This window comes from Bos javanicus, chromosome 1, assembly GCF_032452875.1.
Source record: "Bos javanicus breed banteng chromosome 1, ARS-OSU_banteng_1.0, whole genome shotgun sequence".
NCBI classification, from domain to species: domain Eukaryota; kingdom Metazoa; phylum Chordata; class Mammalia; order Artiodactyla; family Bovidae; genus Bos; species Bos javanicus.
This window is the reverse complement of record NC_083868.1, coordinates 1,433,083-1,445,142: the sequence shown is the minus strand read 5'-3', so window position 1 is coordinate 1,445,142 and position 12,060 is coordinate 1,433,083. Positions and strand designations below refer to the sequence as shown.

Sequence of the window (12,060 nt, the reverse complement as noted above, 5' to 3'; positions counted from 1 at the left end):
CCCTGAATATTTAATTTTCTAAATGGAAGTTTCATGGTAAATGCAGATACTCTTCTTTTTCTATTCCTGTTATAAAAGGGAAAGACCACTGCCTTTAGGTCCGGATGATACTGGTGAGCCACAGTCTTTGTGGGAAAGAGAGTTTGGGTTTGAGAATCAAGGGCATGTGGCTTTCCTCATAGTGTCCTTTTGTCCTTGTCATGAATTATGCACATTTATGACTGGGGCTCCCCTGGCAACTCAGACAGTACAGAATCTGCCTGAGTTGTAGGAGACCTGGGTTCAATCCCTGGGTCAGGAAGATCCCCTGGAGAAGGGAATGGCAACCCACTCCAGTATTCTTGCCTGGAAAATCCAATGGACAGAGGAGCCTAGTGGGCTACAGCCTATGGGGTCACAAAGAGTCAGACACGACTGAGCCATTGACACTTTCATTGTGTGACAGTTTAGGGGTTATTATGTGTCCTGAAGATAGGGCTCAACCCACTGATGTGTGTGGAGTCCAGCTTGGATCTTGGTCTCATTTCTTTTTGCCCAGTGAGCTGACTGGTTGCAGGCGATGGAAACAGGGAGTTTCTGGACTTCGTGACCTCTTCTAGGACAAAGTAGGGGCTGGGTGCCAGCCTGGGTGAGTTGGGTTTCGAGACTCAGCACTGTGACCTTGGACAGGGGATTCCAAGGGCTTGTCTCGGGCTATAGTTACTCTCTCCCCAAAGCAGCAGACAAGCTCCAAGAATCTCTAGGGACCCATCCTTTTTTTTGACTGAGCAAGAACCATCTATTAAGAATGCCTGAAAATGTAGACCAATTTGTATTAAACTGTATGACCTTGCCAATATCCGACAATTTTTAACCTCTATAAATGGCAACTTCAAATGGTTCAACAGGATGTAAATAATAGTGGCCTCTCCATTCCTTCCTAAGGTGAATGCCTATTATGATATTCAACTTAGAGGAGGAAAAACTGTTTATACTAAATGTGGTCAACGTCTATCAGTTAAATAGTTATTCTGGATATCAGAAATGTTAATCTGTTTGTTTCAGCAGAATGTCCATCAATGAAACAGCTTTCACACACCATGATTTGGTTTTTGCCTGTGGGTATGGGATGAGTTGCCCAGCCATGTCTCATGAAACAGCGTCTAAATAGTGAATCCTCCTTGGCCTTGACTTTTTCAGTCTGGCCAGGGGTCAGCACTGAGGCATTTCATCCCCAGAGGCCCTTTTCAGCTCTGTGCTTAAAAAGCACCTCCTGATCTGCTTATCAATGGCCTCTGTCCATATAAAAGAGCTGAACAAATAATCAGCAGTATTAGCTCTAAGAGGCCGGTCAGTGCAGCTTTGTCCACACCCAGAAACAAAGCCAACTCCAGGGGAACTCTGAACTCGAACTCCTTCATCTCAAAGCTACTTTGTAGCAAAGATTCTTGGTTGGGTTTCAGGGGCCCAGGAGTCCCCCAAAAGTGAATGTAGAGCTTTGTGTCTGCATACATATACTTTTCTGGGGAAAAATAGTCATATTTTTCAATTTTGTTTTTCAAGGAATCTGGGGACCCTCCCTACCCCTCCCCTCCCACAAATAATTTAAGAATCACTATTGTAGTTTCATGTTGAAATCTGCAGAACACAGGTGAATGAATGAGTAATAAAAGTCTGCTCCTCACCAACCCCGGGCTTTCCTAGGGGCTCACATGATAAAGAATCTGCCTCCAATGCAGGAGACCTGGATTCAATCCCTGGTTGGGAAGATTCCCTGGAGAAGGGCATAGCAACCCCCTGCAGTATTCTTGTCTGGAGAATCCCACAGGCAGTGGAGCCTGGCGGGCTACAGTCCATGGAGTCACAAAGAGTTGGACATGATTGACTTTCACTTCACCCAACAACCCCTGTGCAGGCCCAGGGATTCAAAGATGCATAAAATGATCCCTGCCCTCCAGCAGCTCCATTCTCTTGTCTTTTGAAACCAAAGGATTTATTCTCTAAACATCAGTTTCCTCATTTGTAAAACAGATTCAATTCAGTTCAGTTGCTTAGCCATGTCTGACACTTTGCAACCCCATGGACTGCAGCATGCCAGGCTTCCCTGTCCATCACCAACTCCCGGAGTTTACCCAAACTCATCTCCATCAAGTCGGTGATGCCATCCAACCATCTCATCCTCTGTTGACCCCTTCTCCTTCTGCCCTCAATCTTTCCCAGCATCAGGGTCTTTTCCAATGAGTCAGCCCTTCACATCAGGTGGCTAAAGTATTGGAGTTTCAGCTTCAACATCAGTCCTTCCGATGAACACCCAGGACTGATTTCCTTTAGGATGGACTGGTTGGATCTCTTTGCAGTCCAAGGGACTCTCAAGAGTCTTCTCCAACACCACAGTTCAAAAGCATCAGTTCTTCAGCACTCAGCTTTCTTTATAGTCCAACTCTTACATCCATACATGACTACTGGAAAAACCATAGCCTTGACTAGATGGACCTTTGTTGGCAAAGTAATTTCTCTGCTTTATAATATGCTGTCTAGGTTGGTTATAACTTTTCTTCTGAGGAATAAGCATCTTTTAATTTCATGGCTGCAGTCACCATCTGCAGTGATTCTGGAGCCCCCAAAAATAAAGTCTGTCACTGTTTCCCCATCTGTTTGCCATGAAGTGATGGGACTGGATGCCATAATCTTAGTTTTCTGAATGTTGAGCTTTAAGCCAACTTTTTCACTCTCTTCTTTCACTTTCATCAAGATGCTCTTTAGTTCTTCTTCACTTTCTGCCATAAGGGTGGTGTCATATGTGTATCTGAGGTTATTGATATTCTCCCAGAAATCTTGATTCCAGCTGTGCTTCATCCAGTCCAGCATTTCTCATGATGTACTCTGCATATAAGTTAAATAAGCAGGGTGACAATATACAGCCTTGATGTACTCCTTTCCTGATTTGGAACCAGTCTGTTGTTCCATGTCCAGTTCTAACTGTTGCTTCTTGACCTGCATACAGATTTTTCAGGAGGCAGTTCAGGTGGTCTAGTATTCCCACCTCTTGAAGAATTTTCCACAGTTTGTTGTGATCCACACAGTCAAAGGCTTTGGCATAGTCAATAAAGCAGAAGTAGACATTTTTCTGGAACTCTCTTGCTTTTTCTGTGTTCCAACAGATGTTGGCAATTTGATCTCTGGTTCTTCTGCCTTTTCTAAATACAGCTTGAACATCTGGAAGTTTTTGGTTCTTGTACTGTGAAAGCCTGGCTTGGAGAATTCTGAGCATTACTTTGCTAGTGTGTGAGATGAGTGCAATTGTGTGGTAGTTTGAGCATTCTTTGTCATTGCCTTTCTTTGGGATTGGAATGAAAACTGACTTTTCCAGTCCTGTGGCCATTGCTGAGTTTTCCAAATTTGCTGACATATTGAGTGCAGCACTTTCACAGCATCATCTTTTAGGATTTGAAATAGCTCAACTGGAATTTCATCACCTCCACTAGCTTTGTTTGTAGTGATGCTTCCTAAGGCCCACTTGACTTCGAATTTCAGGATGTCTGGCTCTAAGTGAGTGATCACACCATCATGATTATCTGGGTTGTGAGGATATTTTTTTTTTTTCTAGTTCTGTGTATTCTTGCCACTTCTTCTTAATGTCTTATGCTTCTGTTAGGTCCATACCATTTTTGTCCTTTATTGAGCCCATCTTTGCATGAAATGTTCCCTTGATATCTCTAATTGTCTTGATGAGATCTCTAGTCTCTCCCATTCTATTGTTTTCCTCTGTTTCTTTGCATTGATCACTGAGGAAGGCTTTCTTATCTCTCCTTGCTATTCTTTGGATCTCTGCATTTAAATGGGTATATCTTTCCTTTTCTCCTTTGCCTTTCACTTCTCTTCTTTTTATAGCTATTTGTAAGGCCTCCTCAGACAACCATTTTGCTTTTTTGCATTTCTTTTCTTGGGGATGGTCTTGATCACTGCCTCCTGGAGAAGGAGGTAATTGTCTACATTTAAGAGAGGTTTTGATCATCCTGTGAATAGCACACAATGAACAGGAAATTGAAACTAAGCAAGCAAGCAAACATGACCAGGAGCTTAGGGAAATGCTTGTGTTGGGGTGACCACTGACCTAGGTTCCTGAAACTACAAGAGCAAACCACCTTTTCACCATGTGTGAATCTTGGGCTTTCCTGGTGGTCCAGTGGTTAAGAATCCATCTTGCAATGCAAGGGACACCGGTTCAATCCCTGGTCTGGGAAGATCCCACATGCTGTGGAGCAACTAAACCACAACTTACTGAGCCAGCACTCTAGAGCCCACAAGGTGAAACCACTGAGCCCATATGCTGCAACGATTGAAGCCCATTCACTTCGAGCCCATGCTCTGCAACAAGAGAAGCCACCGCAGTAGAAGCTTGAGCATTGCACCGAAAAGTAGCCCCCACTCACCACAACTAGAGAAAGTCTGCATGTAGCCAAAAGACCCACCACAGCCCCAAACTAAATACATCTTAGAAAAATAAAATAAAATAAAATGTGTGAATAAAATGTGTCCCAGCTCCCTCCTGTAGTGGAGCTGTATTTCTTCCTTCCTCTGCAGTGATCCTCCCCTCAAGATTCAAAGTGCCCCATCCTCATTCCCTTGAGGCACCCCATCCTGGATGGCCTTGCTAAACATCAAAGCACGCCTCTCCTGTGACCACTATGTTCCCTCGGAGCCCTGAAGGAACAGGGGGCTAATGACTGAACTCTTCTTATGAGTCAGGCTCTGGCCCAGAGTGTTCATAGGTGGTGAAGAACTTAGGAGTTGCTTTGATGAAAACATTCACAGAACAGTGTTGGCAGTGAGCGTGACTGACATTACCATCCCTTCCATGTGACACTGGGACTCTACTGCCTCTGCCTGGAGGATACAGGAATTACAGGCACAGAGACACAGCCCACAAAGGAGACTCATGGAAGGTGGGTAGGCCAAGGAGCTCAGTGCTTGGAGGAGCTTGTAATGTGACCACCTCTCTGGGGGAACCCCGATCCTACGTGGGCCTCCAAGGTGGGCCTCAGGTGGCCCAGGGCATGCTGGAGCCACTTCACAGAACAGCACTTCAATGAACAGAGACAACTTGAATAGTTCTCATCTCAACAACAACAACAACAACAACAACAAAACCACAAAAAACACAACAAAACATGAAGGGGATCCAGTTCTCTGCCCAGAAGAGGTCCCTTCTTCCCCTTCTCAGTTGCCTCCTACTCCACAGTCGCTCAGGGTCTTCTCCCAGACTAAACTTCCCGCATCACCCACGAACCAGCCTTTTTATTTCGTAAACTTAGCTCTTCTGGGATTTTTGTTTGTTTTGCTGGTTTTTTTCCCTCCATTGTCTCTATGTTCCAACCATTTTTCTACTTGACTTAACCAGAGGAAACCGAATTCTCTCTAGCGGGTGTGGCAGGGGGATGTATACACTGGGAAATCAGTTTTCTTTATTGGCTGAAGCTGTGGGAAAGGGCTGGAAGGACCAGAGGGTGAGAACACTGGTGGGTGAAGCAGTCAGGCTCCATCACATTTGTGAGGTGAGCCCCAGAGAATACGGGAAGGGCTGGTTGTCTGTTGATGCATGAGACACATGTGAGGTCCCCCCCGATGAGTAGACCTGGACTCTTAAAGGTGGAAGAAGCCAGTGGTGATGATGTCTTGAGTCTGGTTAAAGTCAGTTCAGCTACACTCTTAAACAGTGAACTGCTATTTTAAGGAGGACAAGCATACCTCTGTCACATTGCTTGGAAAACGTGCTTGGCAAGTTGTTGTTCAGTCACTCAGTTGAGTCCAACTCTTTGGGACCCCACAGACTGTGCATGGCGAGTACTTCAGGGCAATCTTACATCTTTGTTAAATTTCTTTTTGACCCTCTCTGTTCACACCTGTTACAATGTTTTGCACCTCGCATGCTCCTTTGTTTCCATCTCTCCCACAACACTGAGGTTCCACAGGTAGAATTCTCATATTCGCTGTTGCTGCATTTCCAATGCCGGCACATACCTGGCACATTCATTTACTCATCAAACATCCAGTGTGTGCCAGACTCTGTGCCAATGTTTGCTAAACGAGGGTAGACAGAGGCGTGGTGACTGATGGGAAACATGAGACCACAAGCCAATAATTACACACATACAAAATGACATATACACATAATTACCACATATTGGAGAGAGTGCTTTGAAGAAAAGTAAAAAGACACTGGGCTTACCTGGTGGCTCAGTGGTAAAGAACTCATCTGCTAATGCAGGAGATGGGGCTTCGATACCTGGGTTGGGAAGATCCCCTGGAGAAGGAAGTGGTAACCCACTCCAGTATTCTTCCCTGGAGAATCCCAAGGACAGAGGAGCCGGACAGTTTCCATAGAGTCGCAAAAGAGTTGGACATGACTTAGCAACTAAAACAACAACCAAACAACACAAACAAAGACACTATTGGAGAGAACTGGGGAGGGGAGAATGGCTGAGAGCAGGACCAGGGATATTTTCTCAGAAGCAGCAGCTAAGCTGGGCCCCAGAGGTCGAGGAGGTAGCAGAGGGAAGAGAAGGGGGAAAGTATTCCAGGCTGAGGGAATAGAATGTGCAAATGTCCTGATGCAGAAGAATGTTTACTGACATGGAGGAAGGCAGGCCAGGCCAGTAAGACCAGTTGCCATAAGGGAAGAATAATTGGGGATGTGGTTAGGGGCTGGCCTGGCCAGGCCAGGAAGGAGGATTTTACTTTGAGAACAACAGGAAGGTATTGCATGTTTTCAAAACAAGGGAACGATATGCTCCCATTTCCCTCTTAAAAAGAGCACATTGACTGGGCAGAGATAGGCAGATGTGACCCCGGGGAGGCGGTTTTAGGGAGGGTTGTATTGTACTGCACTGTGTCCGCCAGGTGAGAGACGCTGGTGGCCAGGCAGTGGGAACAAGGATGGAGTTGTGAAATATGAGTAATCTCTCACGTTCCTTTGTATCACTTACTGAAAGTGCTTCGTTCAAATACAGAAGGACATACTCATACCTTAGGGATACCTGGAATAAATCACAGCCTACACATAGGAAACGGAGAGCATCACAATGTCTGTCCACGGCCCTTGCAGACTTCTGCCCCATAATTCCCTAAGAACACAGAACATACATCATCATTGCTCCCTTCAGCTGATGTCTGTGGAATATCTATTATGAATAAGGCATTGTGCTAGCTATTGTGAGGTGACCCGTCTATTTAGAAACAAAGTAATGGATGAAGGGTAATCAATGAAAATTTTGAAGATAAGAAAAATATAAGGAAGAAAAAATCTGAGTATACCAGCCATGTTAACACTTTAAGCTTATTTATTTCCAGGCTTTTTTCATTTTCTTCTACATATATTATTTATTTATATATGCAAATTGGGATCATAATACATATAGTTTTATATGCTCTGTAACTATTATGTGCTTATGTTACTTTTATTATAAGATACTGTGCATGAAAAACTGTTGCATAAAACATGCAAAATTTAAAGAATAATAAAATATGCACTTAATCACCAGCCAGGTAAAGAAGAAATAATATTACTCCCCCCACCTAACCTTGTCTGGCCCTCCCTCCATTCCTTAAGGCAGCCAAATAGAGAAAGAATTCATTTTCTTAAACTTGTTCACCTATTTTATTTAAATTGCAGCAGGACGGAAATATGCCAACTCTATCCAATCTGACACAGACACTGGAATATGTCTTCAAAAAGATTTTTATCACTTACATGGAAAACTGGCGCAGGAACACAACGGTTGAGCAAGAGGCCCTGCAAGCCAAGGTTGATGCTGAGAACTTCTACTATGTCATCTTGTACCTTATGGTGATGATCGGAATGTTCTCTTTCATCATTGTAGCCATCCTGGTGAGCACGGTGAAATCCAAGAGACGAGAGCACTCCAATGACCCATACCACCAGTACATCGTGGAGGACTGGCAAGGGAAGTACAGAAGTCAAATTGTGAACCTAGAAGAACCAAGGGCCACCATCCATGAGAACACAGGTGCAGCAGCGCTCACGATGTCTCCTTAATCAGAGGTGGAGGCATGGAGTCAACATCTGATATGCAAATAGGAAGAGATGCTGGTTCCATGGAGTCAATCCAAGTTGTCATGCTTCGAAGACACTAAGTTCCTCACTCTGTGTTGAGAATTTTCATTGAGATCCCGTAGCTGATCAGCTAAGAGGACATTTCAATCTCATGCTTCACGTTTGCTCTGTGGAGCAATAATTTATGTTGAAGACCTCTTTTCCTTTCTGTGCAATGTCAGTGTCATTTTAATCAATGTCAATAGTGAAAATAAAACCAAATTTGAAGTAATGTGCCTGGGCAGTGGCAGTGGGGATAGAAAGGAGAAATTAACAAATCATTGAATAGTCTCCCTTGTGAAACATTATTCTGTATGTTTGACTGACTCAGTTTATAAGTAACCAAGGTGTATTATTCTGAAATGGAGGTTCAAAAATCTATCACTTGCTCACTAGATTGAAGTAGGAGCATTTATTTATTAATTCATGAATATAGAGTCTGAAGTGACAAATGAACAGAACCACAGGTTTCCTTTATGTGTATTGTTTCCTTGGCATTGAGCTTATTTGGAAGTCGGAAGACAGAACCAACATTTCATAAGGGCAGAGTCCACACCAAATAGATAGAATCTTTAGGAACTACCTGGTATAACAGAAACATATTTTTAATTAACATTTTAAATTTTACAGAAGACTAACTTAAAAGTTCTTGTTATTATAGAAAATAATAATAATATGTGAAAATGCTGCCTAATAAACCACTCATTCTTTTCACTCAATTTATTTTCTTGGTTTACAATTACTTATTTGTGTTTCAAGAAATTTATTTTCATGAATGTATGGAAAGTGGCTGAATTGCTGAGGTCTATTGAAGAACTAGATGGTAACTGCTTAATATTTTGACCCTGGGGGTCATGATATTATAGAATGTCAGGGCCAAAGGGCACCTTGAAGATCACAGAATCCTTGTCAGACCATTTCACTTATGGATAGGCAACCCCAGTTCACAGATTAGGTGACTTCATTCCTTAATTCAATCAAGTACCATTTATTATCTGTCTACTTGGGTCAATGGCTTCCCTTGTGGCTCAGCTGGCAAAGAATCTGCCTGCCATGCGGGAGAACTGAGTTCAGTCCCTGGGTTGGGAAGATCCCCTGGAGAAGGGAAAGGCTGCCCACTCCAGTATTCTTGCCTGGAGAATTCCATGGGTTGTATAGTACATGGGGTCACAAAGAGTTGGACATGACTGAGTGACTTTCACTTTCACTTTCTGGGTCAATGGCCTAGACCAGGAGTATACAGATGAACGTGATTCTCTGAGCTGGAGGAACTCACTCAGCAGAGAGGGAGGCAGGCACAGAGAAGGAGTCAGAACATCCTGATGATATAAAGTGACAGGGTTATAACGGAGACCAACACAAAGTGGGAGGAGCCAGAACAGAGGGCCTGCCCACCTCGGGTTAAGGTCCAGAGAGCCGCTGAGAGGGGAAAGTCAACAGCAAGACTGATATATGGGGTGTAACCTCATGAAGCTTCATGCCCCCTTGCTTATACTCTGTTCCTTCCCCAGCTCCCCGTCTACTCAGCCGAGACAGGGCATTGTGAACAAAGCCTCAAGTCTCAGAGCACTGAGACAAAATTGAAAAGAGGAGTCCTTCTTCAGCATCTTATATGGATTACAAGATTTGTCTCTTTAGAGTGAAAGACATTAGGTCTGTTTCCTAATAACAAGCATGTGACTGTGCTAACAGAAGCATTCAATGCACTGTTGAGGAAAGCCACCCATATTCCAAGAGCATATATGGCAAGGGTAGTTTCTCTCCTTAGATGAGAAACCCAGAAATGCTGAACCACACAATTTTTTTTTAAAATTAATTTATTTATTTTGGTTGCATTCAGTCTTAGTTGTGGCATGCAAGCTTAGTTGCCCTGTGGCATGTGGGATCATAGTTCCCCGAACAGGTATCAAATCAGTGTCCCCTCATTGGAAGGTAGATTCTTTTTCTTTTTTAATTTTATTATGAAAAATTGTGTTAAACATTTACAAAAGAAGAGAGTAGTTTGGAAGGCATATTCTTAACCACTGGACTACCAGGAAGTCTCCAGAACATTTTAATCAACGTGCCCAGAGCAGCAGATGGATAGCATCACTGATTGAATGGACATGAGTTTGCGCAAACTCTAGGAAACAGTGCAGGACAGAGAAGACTGGTGTGCTGCAGTCCATGGCGTCACAGAGAGCTGGACATGACTGAGTGACTGAACAACAACCAGAGCAGCAACTCGGGCAACAAAATCTCGGCTTTGGGTCTGGATCCAGACAGGAATCCAAGGTTTCTACTAACTGGTAGAAACTTCTGGTTTCTACTAAATTTGGTAGAAACCAAATTTATCTCCTTGACCAAACCCTGGTCAGGCTCCTTTGAACCCTCTTCTTGAATTGACCTCAACCTTGGCCTAAAAACCCTGAAGACTCTTGGCACAAAAGATACCATCCACCTCCCCACACTGAGAGACTTGAACAAACACTACCTACATCCCTAAGGAGATCCTGGCATGCTTTAAGGTGCCTGCCTAGGAAAACTTAAGGGGCCAGGAGAACGTACTATTTGTTCAGGCCAAAACCTGGTGGTAGGCAAATCAGCCCCTGAATCCCTGCTACAGCATTTACTTTAGAAACCTTTCAATTATAAATCCTTTTTCTCCTCCTTTGAGGTATAAATCATTTACCACCCAGAACCGCCTTGTCTCTTTGATATGCTAGCATTCAAGGAGGTAACGGCTTTAACTTGCACCACTGCCTCCAGTCATAAAGGCTGAACTTTGTTTCTCCTCCAGGTAAGCATCTATTGACAGACTCAGATGCAGTTGACCCAGTCCCCTTCACTTTTTATAAATTTCCACTGACTCTGCTCAAGTACCTGCTGTCCAACCCCTTCTTATCATTTATTTTTTTTTTTAAATTTTGGCTGTGCTGGGTCTTTGTTGAGGCACATAGACTCCTCTTACTGCAGCACATGGGCTCAGTTCCCCCAAGGCAGGTGGGATCCTAGTTTCTGGTCCAGGGATCAAATCAGGGAAGTCCCCCTCCTTCTCCTTTTAAAATGCTCAGGTACCTCTGTACAAAGCGAGCTTGGTTCATGCTGGGTTCTCTTCCCTATTGTGATAGTTACTGAATAAAGTCCATCCTTTACACTTCAATGGTGTCAAGCTTTTTTTATCTTTGACACAGAAAAACAAAGGGGAAAATACCCAGGTTCCCCTAATTAAGTACGTTTTATTATCATCACTTAAAGTATATTGGGGCCAACCCAGATGGTTAGCAGCCAACTTTACTTTGGGGGAATAGGAGAAAAGCCCAATATTTACCAGCATTTCAGGTCTACAGCTGCTGGTACCTGCTCCACTTTGTCACTCCAGCATCAATTCCCACCGAACCCAGCCTTGCCACATTCAACCTGGCAACTAAAAAAACGCCAGTTCCAACAAATTGCTGGTTTTCTTTCCCACCCGTCTGCTTTTAGAGTTCTTTCCAGTTGATCCATATAAACTGAGTCCCACTCACTTTTTGCAGCAGAGCTCAGAAGTCATTTGAAAAGGAACCCATGGCAGTGGCTGCCCTGATAGTCGAGGTTCAGATTACCCAGATTCAGGTCTCAGCTCTGGCACTTGCTGGCTTTAAAACCTTGGACAGTTTAATCAGTTCATGTCTCCGTTTCTTCATCTGTGAAATTGTTATGGTCACATCATGTCTTTTATAGGCTTGTAAGACTTTTATTAGACAATAGGCAAAGTGCTTAGAGCAAAGCTATTTTTGTTACTCTCTCCAGGAAAACTTGGCAGAACTTGTTGACAGAATTAACCCCCTACTCCCCAGTCCCTCAGTTTGTCCTTTCCTCTGCACTCCCAACGGGATTCCACGAGACTGCCTGGGTTCAGATATCAATTTTGCCACTCCAATCCACACGTTTCCTTGAATCAACCGCTTAATCTCCCCCTGCCTCAGTTTCCTCAACCAAAAAAGGGT

At 43.7% G+C, this 12,060-nt stretch overlaps 1 protein-coding gene across 1 annotated transcript; it reads left to right on the top strand.

Moving 5' to 3' along the window:
- Positions 1-265: 265 nt before the first annotated feature.
- Positions 266-8,324, top strand: KCNE2 (potassium voltage-gated channel subfamily E regulatory subunit 2). Its single transcript, XM_061402252.1, has 2 exons — positions 266-628; positions 7,652-8,324. The coding sequence occupies exon 2, from the start codon at positions 7,664-7,666 to the stop codon at positions 8,033-8,035; it is 372 nt and encodes a 123-aa protein (XP_061258236.1). The 5' UTR covers positions 266-628; positions 7,652-7,663; the 3' UTR covers positions 8,036-8,324.
- Positions 8,325-12,060: the final 3,736 nt, after the last annotated feature.